Consider the following 16,664-nt stretch of genomic DNA (forward strand, 5'->3'; position numbering starts at 1 on the left):
CCACTGAGCCATCTCACCAGCCCCATAAAATTATTTTTTATTCATAAGGCCAGAATAAGTGTAGTTTCAACACAAATGAAAGTTAAGATGTTAATTTTTTCAACGGGGGTGCAGGGTAGATCCTTCCCTCCTTTTCTCTCTTTTGCTTTACTGAAAAATCATGAGACATCTTAAACATGTGAGCAATCTCTGTGGGAGAAATAATGTTTGGGGAAGTACTACCTTTTAAGTATCCAATAAAAGCAACCAAATGCACATATGCAAACTAGGAGTCAAATATTTGTCAAACACGCAGGAGAAAAGAAATAAAGAAGAGAATTAACCAGCAAATAGCACCCTCAGCTTCTAAAGTCCAGCGTGAATGCCCTTGAAGAACAGTATGAACAAGCTTCTCTCAGTGAGGACATTCACTCGCTAAGTAAAAAATCTGAACACCTTAAATTAGAAGATAGAATTCCTTAAAAATTGAAAAGAACATTTACAACTTCAAAGTAAAATAATTTTACATTCAGAAAATATTATTACAGTCATATAATTTTACCATATAAAGAAAAAAAAAAAAAACCAAGGACTGGTGAGATGGGAAATGAGTAAAGGCAGTTGGGTAGTGATCTCATTGCTGGGACACAAAGTGAAAGGAGAAAAGTCAGCTTCCACAGTTCTCCTCTGACCTTCACGTGGGCCAAAGCACGTGACTCCACACCCACCAAAGCAGTCAACTAACCAGTCAATCAATAAAGGTAAAAGGGATTAATTAAAAAAAAAAAGTCTTCCTATTCTTCATTAACTAAAGCAGAGGGAAGAATAACTATGCACTGATACTTTCAATTTTTACCCTGAAAACATAGCCTAGAAATATTTAGAACAGGACATCTCATAAGATACACACTAGGAAACAAAAGAACACAAAGGAAATAAACACAGGGGAAGCTTTTCTTTCTTGTTTTATCTATCAAGGAATTTCATGATGTCACTTCCTAGGAATGTTAATCAAGAATTTTCGTAAGGCTTTAGAGTACAAAGACAAAGGCGTCACCTGCAGAAGGTGACAGGGAGTTTCTTCTCCAGCAGCACTTCCTGACAAATAGGGCAGATATCCCCTGCATTGATGTCCTTCTGCTTAAGGTAGCCATCTTCTTCCACATGCGCAGTCCCGTCACTTGCTCTACGCTGCGGCGCTTGGACCTGATGTATCCCCCGTAGCAAGTCATTTATTTTTCCTTCGGTAAGACCCAACTGAAAAGCAGCTGGTGAAAAATGTTGAAGCATTAGAATTTGGTGGCAAGAAAGGAAACGCAAAGAGGTAGTTGCAGACTGAGTTATAGTTTTCTTTCAAATATGAGAGAGAGAGAGCACCAGGTGGAATGTTCTAGTCATGCTCACTGCTTCTTTGTGTTCTAATTGGGGGAAAAGTGGCTAGAAAGGAGCAACTTATAGAAATAATGCAACTGACTTCCCCCCACCTTGTTACTGAAGCTAGTACAGCCTGCATCACGGGCTTGGGGTGTGATAATATTACCATAGGATTGTCATCGTGTTGACATTTGGTCTTTTCATGTGCCCGCAAACAAATACGTCATCAATATACAATAGTATTAAAATAAAGGTAGGAGGCATGGCTCATTGGTTAAGAGCATGTACTGAACTTGCAGAGGATACAGGTTCACTTCCCAGCACCCTTGCAATCCCAGCCTCAGAGATTCCAACAGCCAGCCTCATTCTGGCCTCGGTGGACACCCCTACATTGGTCATACACCCATAGAGACACAAACACATACACAGATACAAATAAAGAAAATGAATAAAAGCTGGAATGAATTAAGCAACAGTATGAATACATAGAGAAAATAGGGGCACGTGGATATGTATGCATGGCTAGTGTTTGTTAATGAGCAGACAACAGAGAGGAGGCTTTCTATCAGATAATACTTGTGACTTTTTCCTATTTTGGTTTTGTATCCACAGAAAAGAGAGCTTTGATCATCTATGTCATGGCAGACTTGGACACTGCCATTGCCTATACCCTTGGTTTATACATTCTTGAGTTATGCATTTCCTGTATTCTGGTGCTCCTACAAACAACTGTGTTGTATGTAGTTATAGTCTTAGAACTTGAGATTCTTTCTCCCCATCCATGGCTCCTTCCCCCTTCTGCCTTCTCTCCCTATGATAGCACAGTTTAAATTCTGGTTAGACTCCTGAGTTCTGTTTATGTTGTGTATTTTAAATACATGTAAGTTAAATATTATATGCAGGGGTGTGAAAGCTCTTGTTTTCTTGGAAAGATTCACCCAATTAAATACTGAAGGAACTGCAAGAAAAAAAAATTACTATTTCTGTTTCAGTACAGAAACCTTTTTTTTGTTTCTTCTCTTGGGTGGTGTGGCAGGTGCAGGTGGATTATGGGAGGAAATCAAACTTTAATCACCCAGTACTTGGAGAAGGAGCATTATTTGTTATAGAGAAACAGTAACATCTGCTCTCTTTAAAAAAAAAAAAAAGGAGAATATAATAAAGAAACTGAACAAAAGATTGCACATTTAAGAATTTCACAAAAGAAACTGCCCAGAAACTGTTCTGTGTGGTATAAAATGAATTAGACAGTAATAGAACCGATAGAAGCAGTGTTGAGACCAACGGAAGTGTTCTGTAAGACAAGAACAAGGGAGCTAGCTTTGCCTAATAAGCTCAATCTATTACAAGAGTTAAATTTTACTTACTGACTGTTCTTACGGTCTTGAGAACATGAGGCAAACAACACAGTTGTATAGTTGTTACGTTTTATTTAGTGTGTGTGTTCCTCTCTTATTTTGACTGACTTCTCTTCTGATTCTAATGAGATTTGCAAGGCTACCATCCAGCTCCTTGTTTGCTATGTGCAGTCCTTTATGTATAAATTATCCTTTGGCTGTTTATTGAAATAAAACTAAAAAATCATTTCAGAAATGATGCCTCTTTGAAAGTATGTTCCTGCATTCTGTGGCTTCTTCCTACTGTTAAACCGATTTCTTTTCTTTTCGTGTGTACTGTCTCTGCCCTTTCGGACCACCTTTTCCTTATAATGGCAATAGTTTTTGTTACCGTGGCATCTGTATGTGTTGGTGCAGGGTGAAAGGTGGTGTCTGGTTTGAATTAATCATCTTTGCATCACCACACAGTTATCTCAGTAAATTACTTCTATCCTTCTTTCAAGTGAATTAAAGCAAGAATAATGCAGAGACATTAAATTAAATCTATGAAATACATAATAATGAGTGAAAGTATAATATATACTTATATTAAGTATATATACTTAAGATGTTGTTTGGAGGCATCTGGGATTTCTGCATAGAAATGTTTGACATGTGAGAGACTGAAAACAATCTCTTGCTTAATTTAGAAGGCATGAGAAAATCACTATGAATTTTCATCTGTCATTACTTATAACTTATACGACTTAGTCTGTTTTATCCTAAAATTACAGTAATATTAACAAGTCAAAATGTTTCTCTGTATCTTTATTTCTAGTAGAGACTTAAATCTGTGGTTAATATCTTTATGTTCTAGTAAACATGAACCTAAAACACGTAAGAATATTGATACACTTCTGAACTCATGGCAAACCAGTGAAAGTATTTAAAAGAGTAATTTGTATGAGAAGCAAACAAAAATTCTTAATATGACTGTTAAAAATGAATGATTTTCTAGGCTCCAAAATTAAAACAAGAAAGCATCATACAAAGCAATATAATAGTAGAAGTGAAATAAATATTGAATAATAGGTTAATTTTCATATGCTATAGTCAGTGGAACATTAGCCATTTGAAAAATTCACAACAAATACATAGAACTGAACATATAAAATGATAGAAATTGTGTGGGAAAAGCAGAATACAGAATTCAAACAAAATAGGTCTATGTAGTTTTACATTTTTAGTATATATATATATGTGTGTGTGTATTTATAATCATAAAAGCAACATATAAAAAATTCTGTATATCTTTACGTGGAAATTTGAAAGTTTCTTTTAAAATATGTTTTTATTTATGTATGAATAATTTAACAGATGGCTTCATACACCATTGTATTCAAAAGAAACCACTGGATGATATATTTAAGTTTGATGAGAAATATACTTTTGGGAGAAACAGAGTTCAATGTTCAAAATATTTATTTCAGTTAGGAAGTATAAAGTTTCAAAATTAACATACACAGTCGATACAAATAATTTACTAATTTAATGCTCTCTGTACTCATGGAAAAATAAAGGCTTTTGCCTTAACGGAGTACAAAGTACATGAACTATTAGAACAATCCATAGTTAAATGCTGCTTTTGAAGTGAGAAAATACCTAATACACACACTTAAATGTAATGTTTTACATCTAAGTAAATGTAATATTTTAGCCACTGTGTAATAGTTTAGTCACTGGCCATAGGAACTGTCATATGCCTAGGTTTAGCTAATATGGCTGAAAAAATATGAATTAAAATTTTTGTTGTTTATGTTTACAGCTGATCATCTGTAGTTAACAATGTTTTTATGAGTATGTTTGTGATGACTTGGGTATTATATAAGTTAATTTTTCTTTTTGTTATTTATTTGTTTTATTTTGTATTTTATTGGATATTTTCTTTATTTACATTTCATATGTTAACCCCTTTCCAGGTCTCCCCTCTGGAAACCCCCTATGCCCCCCTCTTCCTCCTGCCTCTATGAAGGTGCTCCCCCGCCCACCTGCCCACTCTGGCCTTTCAGCCTTGGCATTCCCCTACCTAGGGCATCTAACCCCCTCAGAGCCAAGGGCCACTCCGCCCACTGATGTTCAACAAGGCCTTGTTATTTATTTTTAAGTTAGCATATGAAGTAATAGGTTTCCTTATGACGTTTTCATACATTCGACCACAAGCAGATCAAGTGTTCGCAATTGAAATATACTCTGCTTGAGTACAGAGCCAGAGAAGTTTTAAAACACATTAGATTTTGAAGACAAAACAAAAATGAGAAAATAGTGTTTCTAATATCTTCTCCAATTGCACAGTGACAGTTTATTTTGCTATATTAATTTCCATTCTTTCTCAGTTTCTTTTGATTCTTATAAAACTGCAACTACAAAACTGCACATATGGCTTGTCTTATGTTTCTTCAACTGAACTGAACGTTCTTCAACTGAAACACGGAAGCTTGTGAATATGCTATGGAAAGACAGTATTAAGGTCAGCAAGAATGAGACTTTTGGAGAGAGTCAACATGTTGAAATAGAAAAGGACACATGCGTGAGGTCATACAACCTTGTCAACATGCGGAAAGGATTTGCAGAGATGACCGAGGAGGCATAAAACAGTGTAGAGGACAGGGGTAAGCTGGTGGAATGATGGGAAGAACTCCACAGCTAGGAAACCTGAGGAAAAGTCAGGGTGTAGAATAAACAGGGTCGGGAGAACGGCTAGACACCAAAGAAGAGTATGAGGAGACAAATGAAGAACTAGGTTCAGCAAGGAAATAAAAGGGGAAGTCAGAGTGGGTGGCTCATGTATTTAAATGCTTAGTTACCAGGGAGTATATTTGATTGGATGAGAGAATTAGTAGGTGTGGCCTTGTGGAAGTGTTTCTCTGGATGATGGGTTTGAGGTTTCCAAAAGCTCCTGCCAGGGCTAGTGTGTCTCTGCGTTCAGATCAGGATGTAGCTCTCCACTACTGTTGCAGTGCCTGCCTGCTTGCTGCTGTGATGGTAATGGGATACATCGCAGAAGCTGCTAGCAGGCTGCAAGTTAATGCTTGCTTTCCTCAATTTCCTTGGTCATGGTGTCACTTTACAGCAACAGGGCAGTGACTGAGACAGTATGTGACATCTGGCATATGAGAGGGGAACAGGGATCAGGGAAATCTGCTGCTCAACATGTCTGTGGGGGGCCTTCAAAATCAGCTTTCCAGAAGGCAGCTGGAAATGTTGGTTTGTAACTAGGCAGCAATCAGCAATACAAAATTAACAGCTGGAGTTGTAAAAAGTAGGAGACATTTCTGAAAGACTATGTGAACTTAAGAGACCAAGAGGAAACTACACGTGAAAACACCAGTGTTAATTTATTTTTAACATAATATTAAAATATATTTGTATGAGAGCTGGGGTGGGGGGAGTGAATTTGCCTAAGTAAAAGTTTTGGATTAAAAATTTTAAATGAGATTGTCACTTTGATTCTTCATGAATATTATGAATATTAATCACCTAAATTCAAAATTCAGTCCTTAGGTTGAACATCAAACAACTCCTCAGTTATAGGCATTACTTTTGTACAGACAACAGTATCTGTATAATGAAAGACTTTTTTCTTTTTCTTCTAATTTTGAGCTCATTAAAACCAAATTTTTTTTCTTTTGTTTTTTTTTCGAGACAGGGTTTTTCTGTGTAGTCCTGGCTGTCCTGGAACTCACTCTGTAGACCAGGCTGGCCTTGAACTCAGAAATCTGCCTGCCTCTGCCTCCCAAATGCTGGGAATTAAAGACGTGCACCACCACGCCTGGCTATTAAAACCAAATTTAAGTAGCATAAAAATGTCTAAAAAACATCTGCACAAAAATTTCAGCCGAACTTTTTTTTTTTTTAGTTTTCTTCTTCTTCTTCTTCTTCTTCTTCTTCTTCTTCTTCTTCTTCTTCTTCTTCTTCTTCTTCTTCTTCTTCTTCTTCTTCTTCTTTCTTTTGTTTTCCTCTTTTCACTATATAGCTCTGGCTGTACTGGAACTCACTCTGTAGACCAGGCTGGCCTTGAACTCACAGAGCTCTGTCTGCCTCAGCTTCCTGAACACTGGACTTAAAGGCATGCACCACCATGCCTGGTTTAGCCAAGGTAGTTTTGAGCGTAATTATGTGTCATGGTAGTTCAGGGACCTGAGAATTTTTTACTTATTCTATACAAATTTTGTATATAAAACCACTATGAATCTTTGCTTAGAATAAGGAAAGTTATTTTCTTCCAGATAACACCATTGTTTCATCTCTGTTTTTTTTTTTTTTTTCTAAATTTAAATCTTGTGCAAATTTTGAAGAAAACATATATATTTTTTAAAATTTTGGGTCAGTTTTTATGTATTTTTATTATTAATGCATGCCTGCTCCTTCATGTGAGCATGTACCACCGTGTACATGTGGATCTCACAGGACATTTCGGGGGTTGGCTCTTTCCTTCCACTATGTTTAGGGACTGAATTCAGCCCCTCAGGCATGCCCTGCAAGCAGTTCTACCTGCTGAGCCAGCTCTGTGGGCCTTATCCATGTGTTTATTAAGAATCTGAGTTCGAGTGGGATATACAAATGTATTTTTGCTTAAGATGAGACTGAACTTTCTGAAATGTAAGAAGTTTAGAAAGAGACAGTTAACTTGAAAAAATACGTTTAGGAAAAATAAGCATTCAAGTTTAGAATATGCTTAAATGAAAGGTTATCATAGTTTTGTTAATTTCAAATTAGTAAAGGATTAGAAAATAAAAAGTCAAAAACTTACATTCATGATTCCTTGGAAGCTTGAATTTTTTCAATAACACCCTAATATTCACAAGTAGAAAAAATTAAAACATTTACTTGTATATAATCTTAAAACATATTGTTTGAACATGTAGGCTAGAAAGAGAATTAGTTAATGCAGAAAATGTTATAAATAAACTTAAACTTAATCAATATTCTGTTATAGTTATGTTTTAAGGTAAGTTGATGTGAGATTGACAGGCAAATTATGCCATGATAATTATTAGAGAGAGAGAGTGCCTTTATTTCTCAAGACACAGTCCTTCCAGGAAGAATGAAAAAAACCAGGCATTGCCAGTACTTCCTTTAACTTCCTTACAAGTAAATGTCAAGTGACTGTTTTTCCACATCTACTATTTTAATGTGCAGTAGAAAACTTTCAAATCTCACTAACATTGTGACTTTAAAGAGCTCAAAAAACATATATTAAAAAAATATAGTAAATGTGCTTCAGCATTAATTACATTAATATGTACTATATACTTGGATAATATTTCCATTTAGTTTATGGTTAAAATATTATATGAAATGAGTTATAGTATATTAAAAGCAGAAGGAATAATCGTACCCTGTACTGTCATAAAATAATACTGGAAATAGTGTAAGCACACCATATATTTGAAAGGCCAATATATTTATCTTTCTTTCAGGTAGAACCAGTAACCTATGTTAAAAGATTTTTAATAAAAAGTGACCTAAGACACACGCTGGTAAATTATGGCATTTTAGTTTTTAATTCCCTCAATAGCAAACTTCCTTAATTGTGGTGTATTCAAACCCTGAACAGTGGTAAGGCAGGTTTCTTTGTGGAAGGCCATTGCTAAGAGTCACTCACCAGCATATGTGCTTGCATAGTTCCCCCCTCCTCAGAAATGTGGGGCAGCTGCACTCATGTGGGTTTCCAAGCAAAACCTTTACAGTAAAAATAAAATCAAGAAAAAATCCCAGTTAATTTTAAGAGTTAGGATAAAACTAAATTGATAAAATAACTAGATTAAAAGAGATTTAAATTCTTGATTGGTTAAGTGGCTCTGAACTTTGGATATGATCAAACAGAGCCTTCTGAGAAATATTCTCTCTTAACATTCGAAACTGGGTTTCTACTCCTTTATTCTTGGCCTTGGTTAGCAACTGGCACTGTGAATTAACACATTTTCTAAAAGTCATCTATACTTAGATGAAATTAAATCTAAAATTAAAAGCTCTCCTTCCAAACCATTACTTTTTTTTTTGAAGTATAGAGTTAAATGGCTTTTGTAAAAAGGCTTGCACACCTTGATTATTTATTGATTGATTTTTTGGTTGATTGACTTTTGCATTCGAACTTTACTTTCGGTAGAGAAGATTGGTTTTATTTAAGACTGCATAGGCTAAAACTGTTAAACTCAATAAATGAGCAAATCAAAGAAGCATGCTTTGAACAAAGCACAGAGTGATAAACTGTATCCAGTACTCTTAACTATGAGGCAATATATTCAAAGTTTCTAAAACTACAGGGAAGTGTTCAGTGGCTCATTTTTGACAGACAAGAGCAGGACATGTAAATATGAAACATCTGTTCTCTTTTAACAAATCGAAATGGAACTCTTTCTCACGCACATGCTTTCAAAGTATCAACATTGAAACTACCCTTTAATGAGCTGTTACAGTTTTAAAATTGAGCAAAAAGAAAATGATCATAGAAACTATTATAGAGAAACTGATTTTAATGAGCAAATATTTAGAAGATAGTAGGATTCTCATTTGATTTACAGGGCTGGTAAACACCAACAAGGCAACCAGGAATACACATACCACAACTAAATATTCATATAACCCTCTCCTATATTTGTTTTTCTTACTAAAACTCAAGGTTCATAATTTTACAAGAATTGGACGCAATTTGAGTTCCTAACTATCAAGGAAGAATATTTTCTGGCAAATAGTATTTCCTTTTGTATTTCCTTTTGTAAGGTGCACATTTTTAAAGTCTGGAAGTATTTATGGGAATGATTTCTCTCTCTGTCTCTCTCTCTGACTCTGTCTGTCTGTCTGTCTATCTCTGTCTGTCTCTGTCTCAGTCTTTCTCTTTTTTTTTTTCGAGACAGGGTTTCTCTGTGTAGCCCTGGCTGTTCTGGAACCCACTCTATAGACCAGGCTGGGCACGAACTCAGAAATCCACCTGCCTCTGCCTCCCAAGTGCGCCACCATTTCTCTTGTGAGGTCTGGTCTGCAGGCACTAGGAAGTTGGCTTGGGACACCTCCCCTACCCCGCCCCCTCCCGCCCTTCTCCTACTGCCCATCCCCCAATTCCCAAGGGAGATTGGTAGTTACTCGGAAATCCCCTTTTTCTGGCTCCTCCTCCCTCAGGAGGAAGCCAGTGGGGCCGATCTGTCGCAGGAGATAGATGCTGCTACTCAGCGCCTGGTCTTGCTGCCAGCTTAGGCTCTCGCTTAAGTGTCTTCGCTTTTCTGAGGCTTTACAGCCTCCGCGAAGCATCCCTGGCGGCCGTGGCGCCTCTACGTTAAGGTTTCGGAGGCGCCTTGAGTCTCTATGGCAACAGCGTGCAGCGCGGTTGCCGCGGTAACGGTGGTTCTGTCCCGAGCGCTGCCCTGCTGTAGTTGGGGCTGGAGAAATTTCCGAAGTCCATACTTAGACTTTCAAACCTGAGGTCACAGGCACAGCTGCACACCTAGTATTCTTTTTGCTTATTTGTTCACAGGCAAGACTGTCGATCTGCACATTCTCAGACTCAGTTACAGTGTGGGCTCCAGAGGATAAAGTTACGTTCTGCGAATTTCTCTTTCATAATCAAAAATCTCACCACGACTGTTGATATTCCACATTTTCCAGTGGCTCACAACAGCATGCAATTAGTCGCTGAGGAAAGATGGAGAAAATAGAGCTAGTAGATCAGCTAGGTGTGTGTGTGTGTGTGTGTGTGTGTGTGTGTGTGTGTGTGTGTTGCTGTGTTGGTTTGGAAGCTAGGAGAAACTCTCAAGTTTCATGTTGGGTTTAGATATTGGATGTGCTGTCAGTATCCACACACTCAAAATTGATAAAGCACTATATTAAGGAGTAAGATTTTTCAAGGCTGACCCAACAATCCCCAAATTGTTTCTGAACTTTGTTTCTATATCCCAAGTTGAGAGCTATCCTAAAATATTAGTCAAAAGTCTGAGTCATGGTAACTGAAAGAAAAGCCATGTGGCTGGATTCTTTCTAAGAAACTGAAAGCGGCAGAGAGCTCTGCTTGGTGGCTTGGTCGCAGGAAGAAGGAAGGCATCGATCCTATCTTATCAGGAGAGGAAACCACAATTAGATCAGGTCAAGAACGGGAACAGAAAATGGCAAAGGCACCAGCCTTGTGTGAAGACGGTGGTGATGGCGGCTTTGACAAGGCGTGAGCCATCTGTACAAACGCTATTGGACCTTGGGTCCAGGGCTTGAACAAAATGAATTTTGTTTTGCTTCCTTATTAAATAATGAAGAACTAACAGCTACACTATCATACTTCCAACATTAGCATTAGTGAAACATTGTGTTAGCAAAGAAAAACACCATTCATTAAGAAAATCCCTGAGAAGAAGATAAACTGTATACTCATTTTAATATAATAGTGTTTATTATTTGAAAGCTCAGAATTAATGAATAGTTCACATTTTCTATGAAATAGAATGAGTTTGTTTTCATAGTGAAGGTACTTTAAGTAGTTACTATTCACACACCATCCTCTGTGTGCCTGAATATGTATGTATGCATATAGCTCTTTGAGGATTTAAAAACCAAACAGCAGTAAATATTTAAGCCTTTGCATTTATTTAGAATGATATTTCCTTCATGTGTGATAAGTACTATTTTAAAAAAGGTCACATGCTTAAATTATAAATTATATAAGTTGACTGTAGTTCATTAATTCCATTTGAGGATTGGTAGAAGTTCAGAATTCTTGTTCTCATGCAAGTTAAAAACAGAAAGTACAGATTGCTAAACAGAACTGTAGCCTAGCTGGGTGACATTTGCTTTTATATCTGTCAGTTAAAACATTAGGAACAGCTTTAGAGTCAGGTGACTGGTCCATATGCTTTCTTCGTCTTTTGAAATTTTGATGACAGGAGTAATATTTTTGCAAATATTTTAATTTGAAGAAATATGAATTTCTCCTTAAGTGTACATTATTATCTTTCATGGTATAAGTTAAGGCATATTTCTATCCAGGGAAGTTGACTGAGCCTTGTGAATTGATAAATCTGTTTAATGAATGAACCATTAATGCAATTGACCATAGAAGACAGGCATTAGTGACTGTATTTCCAACCTGAGATATGAAAAAGCTAGTCTTACAGTGCTGGTGCAGAAGGAAGAAGAGTAAAGTCGGAGGGAGAGGTCACCTGCTACTCTCTCCATGGATGTGTATAGTTAGCATAGGACTGGTGAACACAGATTGGCTTGAGATGACCTTAGGATGCTTGGGACTGGTGTACAGAGGAAGACACTTGGGGGAACAGAGCTAGCGAGGGCTAATCTACTAGAAATCGTCAGGTTTTGCTTTGTCTAACACATAGTGAGGAGTATGCTGAGGTATTGAAGGAAGAAAGATGAATGAGCTGGGTATGGTGCTTGGCTTCTGTCCTGGCTAGATTTGTGTCAACTTGACTAAAGTTAGAGTATTCCGAAGTCTTCTGAAAGGGAGGAACCTTAATCATGGAAAAGACGCCTCCATCAGATTCGGCTGTAGGGAATTCTCTTAATGAGTGGTTATGGGGAGGTCTCAAGCCATTGTGAGTGGTGATATCTCTGGGCTGGCGGCCGGGTTCTATAAAAGGGTAGGCTGTGGTGATTTGAATACATTCAGCTCCTATAGATTCCTGTGTTTGAATGCTTGGCCATAGGGAGTGGCACAATTAGGAGAGGTGGCTTTGTTGAAGGAGGTGTGACCTTGTTAGAGGAAACATGTCACTTTGTAGGCGGGCTTTGAGGTTTTCTATGCTTAGGCTCTCTGAAATCCAGTCTCCTCCTGGTTGCCTTCACATCAAGATGTAGAACGCTCAGCCCCTTCAACATGCCGCCATGCTTCCCTCCATGATGATAATGGACTGGACCTCTGAAACTGCAAGCCAACCCCAATTAATTAATTCGCCTTTATAAAAGTTGCCTTGGTCATGGTGTCTCTTCCCAGCAATGGAAACCTAAACTGAGACCAGGCTGAACTAGCCACGAGGAGCAGGCCTCTGCATTAACTCCTGTCTCCAGGTTCCTGTCCTGTTTGAGTTCCTATCCTGACTTTCTTCAATGAAGTGTAAGTCGCAGACACCCTTTTAGGCCCACCGGTGAAGGAAACAGCTCTTCTCCACCACAAGCCACACACTGTTGGCCCAAGAATGTAGAAGTGTGAGACTGTTTCTGAGTGCTTGTGAGAAACCAAGACACCAAATCAAGACTCTCGTGATGCCAAAACACAGCTGTGTTCTTGGCATGTGTTTTCTTGCTCCTCTCAGGTTCAGTGGCTAGGAATGACTTTACCTCCATTTATCTATTACATGCCTTGTTGTAAAAAACGTTTTTGCCACAGGTGGTTTACCCATTACATGCAGCTTGTCTGCCAGGTGTGACTGCTTACTTGCAGGGCTAGACACTGTGATTGCATGCTTGACTCACGTGACCCCACTTAACCCTCAGAGTTTAATCAGTCCGACATGAGGATTTAAGTTGGCTATTGCAGACGATGTGTGAAAAGTATTGAGTAGATTTTTTTTAAAAGATAGTTTCAGAGCTTTTTAAATCAGTAGTAGAGACAGAAATGTAAGAAACAAGCCTCCCAAGAAGGTCTTGGATGCTTCTGCTTTGGTGATCTTTGGGTCGTAGTTCCAACCCAGTAGCAGCGTGACTGACAAAGTGCACATGAGCCCTGTCAGGGCCTTATTCTATGTGTGGCCATGTGTCCCTTGTCTCCTGTTTGCCTGGCTGGCCTGTTAATGTAAGGCTGAGATGCTGCTCACAGGATCGTTCTAACTTCTTTGGAATGAAGTTAGTAGCAAGGAAGAAGAACTTTTAGTGCTAATTTGGGGCATAATTAAAAAGGTTGGGGGCTTTAATACCCCACTCCTGACTGTTCTGAAGGTGGCCTTGCTGCATGGAGCGCCAGCTCTGCTTGACGCCAAAAATAATATCCAACAATGTGTGCTCTCAGTTTTTCCCGGGTTCTCTGCTTCTCCTCCATCCTTCTCTTTTCTCCAGAGGCTTTTCACACACATACACCTCCCCCTAAAATATCGCCATTGCAGTTTATTCTAGATTCCTATCCAGAGAACTGGACTTAGAGGGAAACAGACTATATCAACAGCAACAGTACGTTAATTAGATAGAATGTTGTTGAGGGATACAAAATGGAATTACAGTTTACCACCCTACAGCACTGAACACTACCGAAATGTTCAAGAGGTGTCTATTAGTGGTAACAGGAAGCCCGATGCAATCTTGCTTTGAGATCTTGCTTCGATGAGAATGACAGGACTGAAAAGAAAGAGGTGAGTTCTCAACCCACATGTGGGAAGCAAATAAAAACCATTTAAGAAGTTGCTATAGGATACAGACATGAAAATAAAACACAGATAAATAAATTGACATGAACGTTTGGAGAATGGATGACAGAATGTGGAAAATGAAGGTCTGTTTATCTTAGCAAATGAGTTTTTAATTTAGAATTTTGATGAAAATAAAATCTACGGATTGCTTTTGAGTAAGCTAATTTTCATTTTCATTAGCATGGACTTTGGTGAGGCATTGTTTTAAATTCAATGGATTCTGTTTTTCAATTTCTTTTAAGTAACTGAATTGACACTAAGTGTGTCTATGTGACTCTATGGGGTAGAAGGTGACAACAAAGACTTCTCAGCAGTGCTGGAATCCTAGGTTTGTTCCACTAGGTGTCAGCAGAGCTTCACTCCCAAAGTCTTGGTGACTATTTAGTCAGTGCTTGTTTGTAGTAAACAGCTTTTACTTGTCTCCTGAATGATGATGTATAAAACTGAAACTCGACAATGCAATTACCTTGTGTATTGTAATAATCACTCTGCCTAACTTTTGAAAACCATTCTGATTAGAGTCAACTGTGTAAAAAGTTTGGCTGCTGGGCCCCACCGAGGGAACTAGGAAAGTAAAAAAAAACAACAACCCCATGCAGCTCAGGAAAGACAGTAACTCGAGCACTTCCTGCTTCTGAGCTGAGGGTTTTCAGTTGGTGGCTTGTCTCTTCTGGAGGTTATGAAAAACATTTGAACTATGGGAAGATCAAACGTATAACATTTCCTCTTTCAGTTGTTTCGTTTATAAATATGCTTTAAGGGATATGAGCCCTAATTGAGTAGCTTCAGGCCGGGAGGAATGATACTCTTGCTCCTGAGAAGACACATCCTGTCATTTGGAAGCATTTTTAACCATTTCCTTCACTGAGTCCTAAAGCAGCATCATTTGTGACAGTTTTGTGGTGACTTGGCCCTGACTCATCTCACAGTAACTTTCATCTTACATTACAGGCAGAAGATGCCTGAAGTGGGTGTCTAGATGTGGGAAAGTTCTTCACTGTGCATTTCTGTCTCCTTCATGCGACAGAGCTTTTCTGATTCCCTTAGAGTACAACTCTTCCTACTTTCTGTTGTGTTGTGTTTTGTTTTGTTTTGTTTTGTTTTGAGACAGGGTCTCACTATGTACCTCTGGCTGGCTTTCAACTCACTCTGTAGACCAGACTGGACTTAAACCCAGAGACCCACCTGTCTCTGCCTCCTAAGTGCTGGGATTAAGCATATGCCTCACCATGCCCAGATCTCATTATATTTTAAATGAAAAAGCAAACAAACAAGCAAACACGTGCCTAAGCATTTTTTCAAATGACAGGACACAAAATTCATTGAAATGTACAGTTTAGGACATTTGCTTTTAATGTAGCCTATGTTTTGTTACGTTTTGAAATATAAGATATTCTGATATTTCAGGAGATACTTTATTTATTAGATATATTTATTTAAATATATTTATTTTCAATGGTTGTTAGGCATGTGTTTGTAATTTTTCTTTTCAATTTTCTTAAGTTGTGGGGAAATTCTACTCTACTATGCTATATTATATATACAGTAAAATTATTTTCACTAATAATAAACCCACAATAGTAATGTCATAAAAGCCATGATTTTATTTTTATTTTGTTTTTGCTTATTCACATTAAATGCTGCTCACTGCCTCCCTAACAGTCACCCACTCCCACAATTCTTTACCCATTCACCANCCCCTTCTCTTCTGAGTGAGTGGGTACCCTCCTGGGTATTCCCCCACCTTGGTACATCAAGTCTCTGCTAAGTTCATCCTCTCCCACTGAGGCCGGAAAAGGCAACCCAGCCCTTTCCTTTTTCATAGTAATCTTAGTAAATTTGTATTGACTACTTTTTATGAGAAAGAACTCTATGACAGAGAATATATATGTACACTATGTGAAAACATCTAAAATAGGAGTAGGTTTATGTTTATCTCTGTTAATTATGATTAAAACAGTACAAGAAACATAATTGATATGCAACAAATATTTGTTAAAAGGATGTATCAAAGGCCCCTGAAAAGTGTTATTCAAATACTAGTGAGACTTGATTTCTTTTTTTTTCTTTTTTTCTTTTTTTTTTTGTTTGTTTTTGTTTTTGTTTTTCAAGTCAGGGTTTCTCTGTATAGCCCTGGCTGTCCTGGAACTCACTTTGTAGACTAGGCTAGCCTCGAACTCAGAAATCTGCCTGCCTCTGCCTCCCAAGTGCTGGGATTAAAGGCATGGGAGACTTGATTTCTTATGGGATCAGAAATTGGAAGAATCAAGAAAAATATTTGATGCTTTCTAATTTAGAGGCCTTGATGGAAATTTTTATAATCAGTTAGGACTTCAAGAAGAGATACAAATTTGGCAGGAAAGAGTTTGGATTTGGGGATTTTGAAGTGGCATAGAGACTGATAATGGTGTACTTTCTGAGGGAAGATGGCAGTCAACATGTGAATTTAGTGGGAAAGTTTGAGGTGGAAATGGCAATTGTGGTTTGAACAAAAAATGACCCCATAGGCTCATATGGAGCGACATTATTTGAAAGGATTAGGACATGTGGCCTTGTCGGAGTATTTGCTACTAGAGGGAAGCTTTGAGTTTCCAGAAGCTCA

At 37.9% G+C, this 16,664-nt stretch overlaps 1 protein-coding gene across 1 annotated transcript in view; it reads right to left on the reverse strand.

The window, feature by feature from the left end:
• Zswim2 (zinc finger SWIM-type containing 2) overlaps positions 1–10,025 on the reverse strand; it is an 18,372-nt gene extending 8,347 nt beyond the window's left edge. Inside the window, exons 1-4 of the mRNA XM_021194810.1 lie at positions 9,813–10,025; positions 8,335–8,411; positions 7,480–7,520; positions 1,037–1,247 (exon numbers count right to left, since the gene is read on the reverse strand). Of these exons, the coding sequence (XP_021050469.1) occupies positions 1,037–1,247; positions 7,480–7,520; positions 8,335–8,411; positions 9,813–9,977 (494 nt within the window). The 5' untranslated portion in view covers positions 9,978–10,025. The remainder of the gene's footprint in view (positions 1–1,036; positions 1,248–7,479; positions 7,521–8,334; positions 8,412–9,812) is intronic.
• Positions 10,026–16,664: the final 6,639 nt, after the last annotated feature.

This window comes from Mus pahari, chromosome 3 (assembly GCF_900095145.1).
Source record: "Mus pahari chromosome 3, PAHARI_EIJ_v1.1, whole genome shotgun sequence".
Classification (NCBI taxonomy): Eukaryota; Metazoa; Chordata; class Mammalia; order Rodentia; family Muridae; genus Mus; species Mus pahari.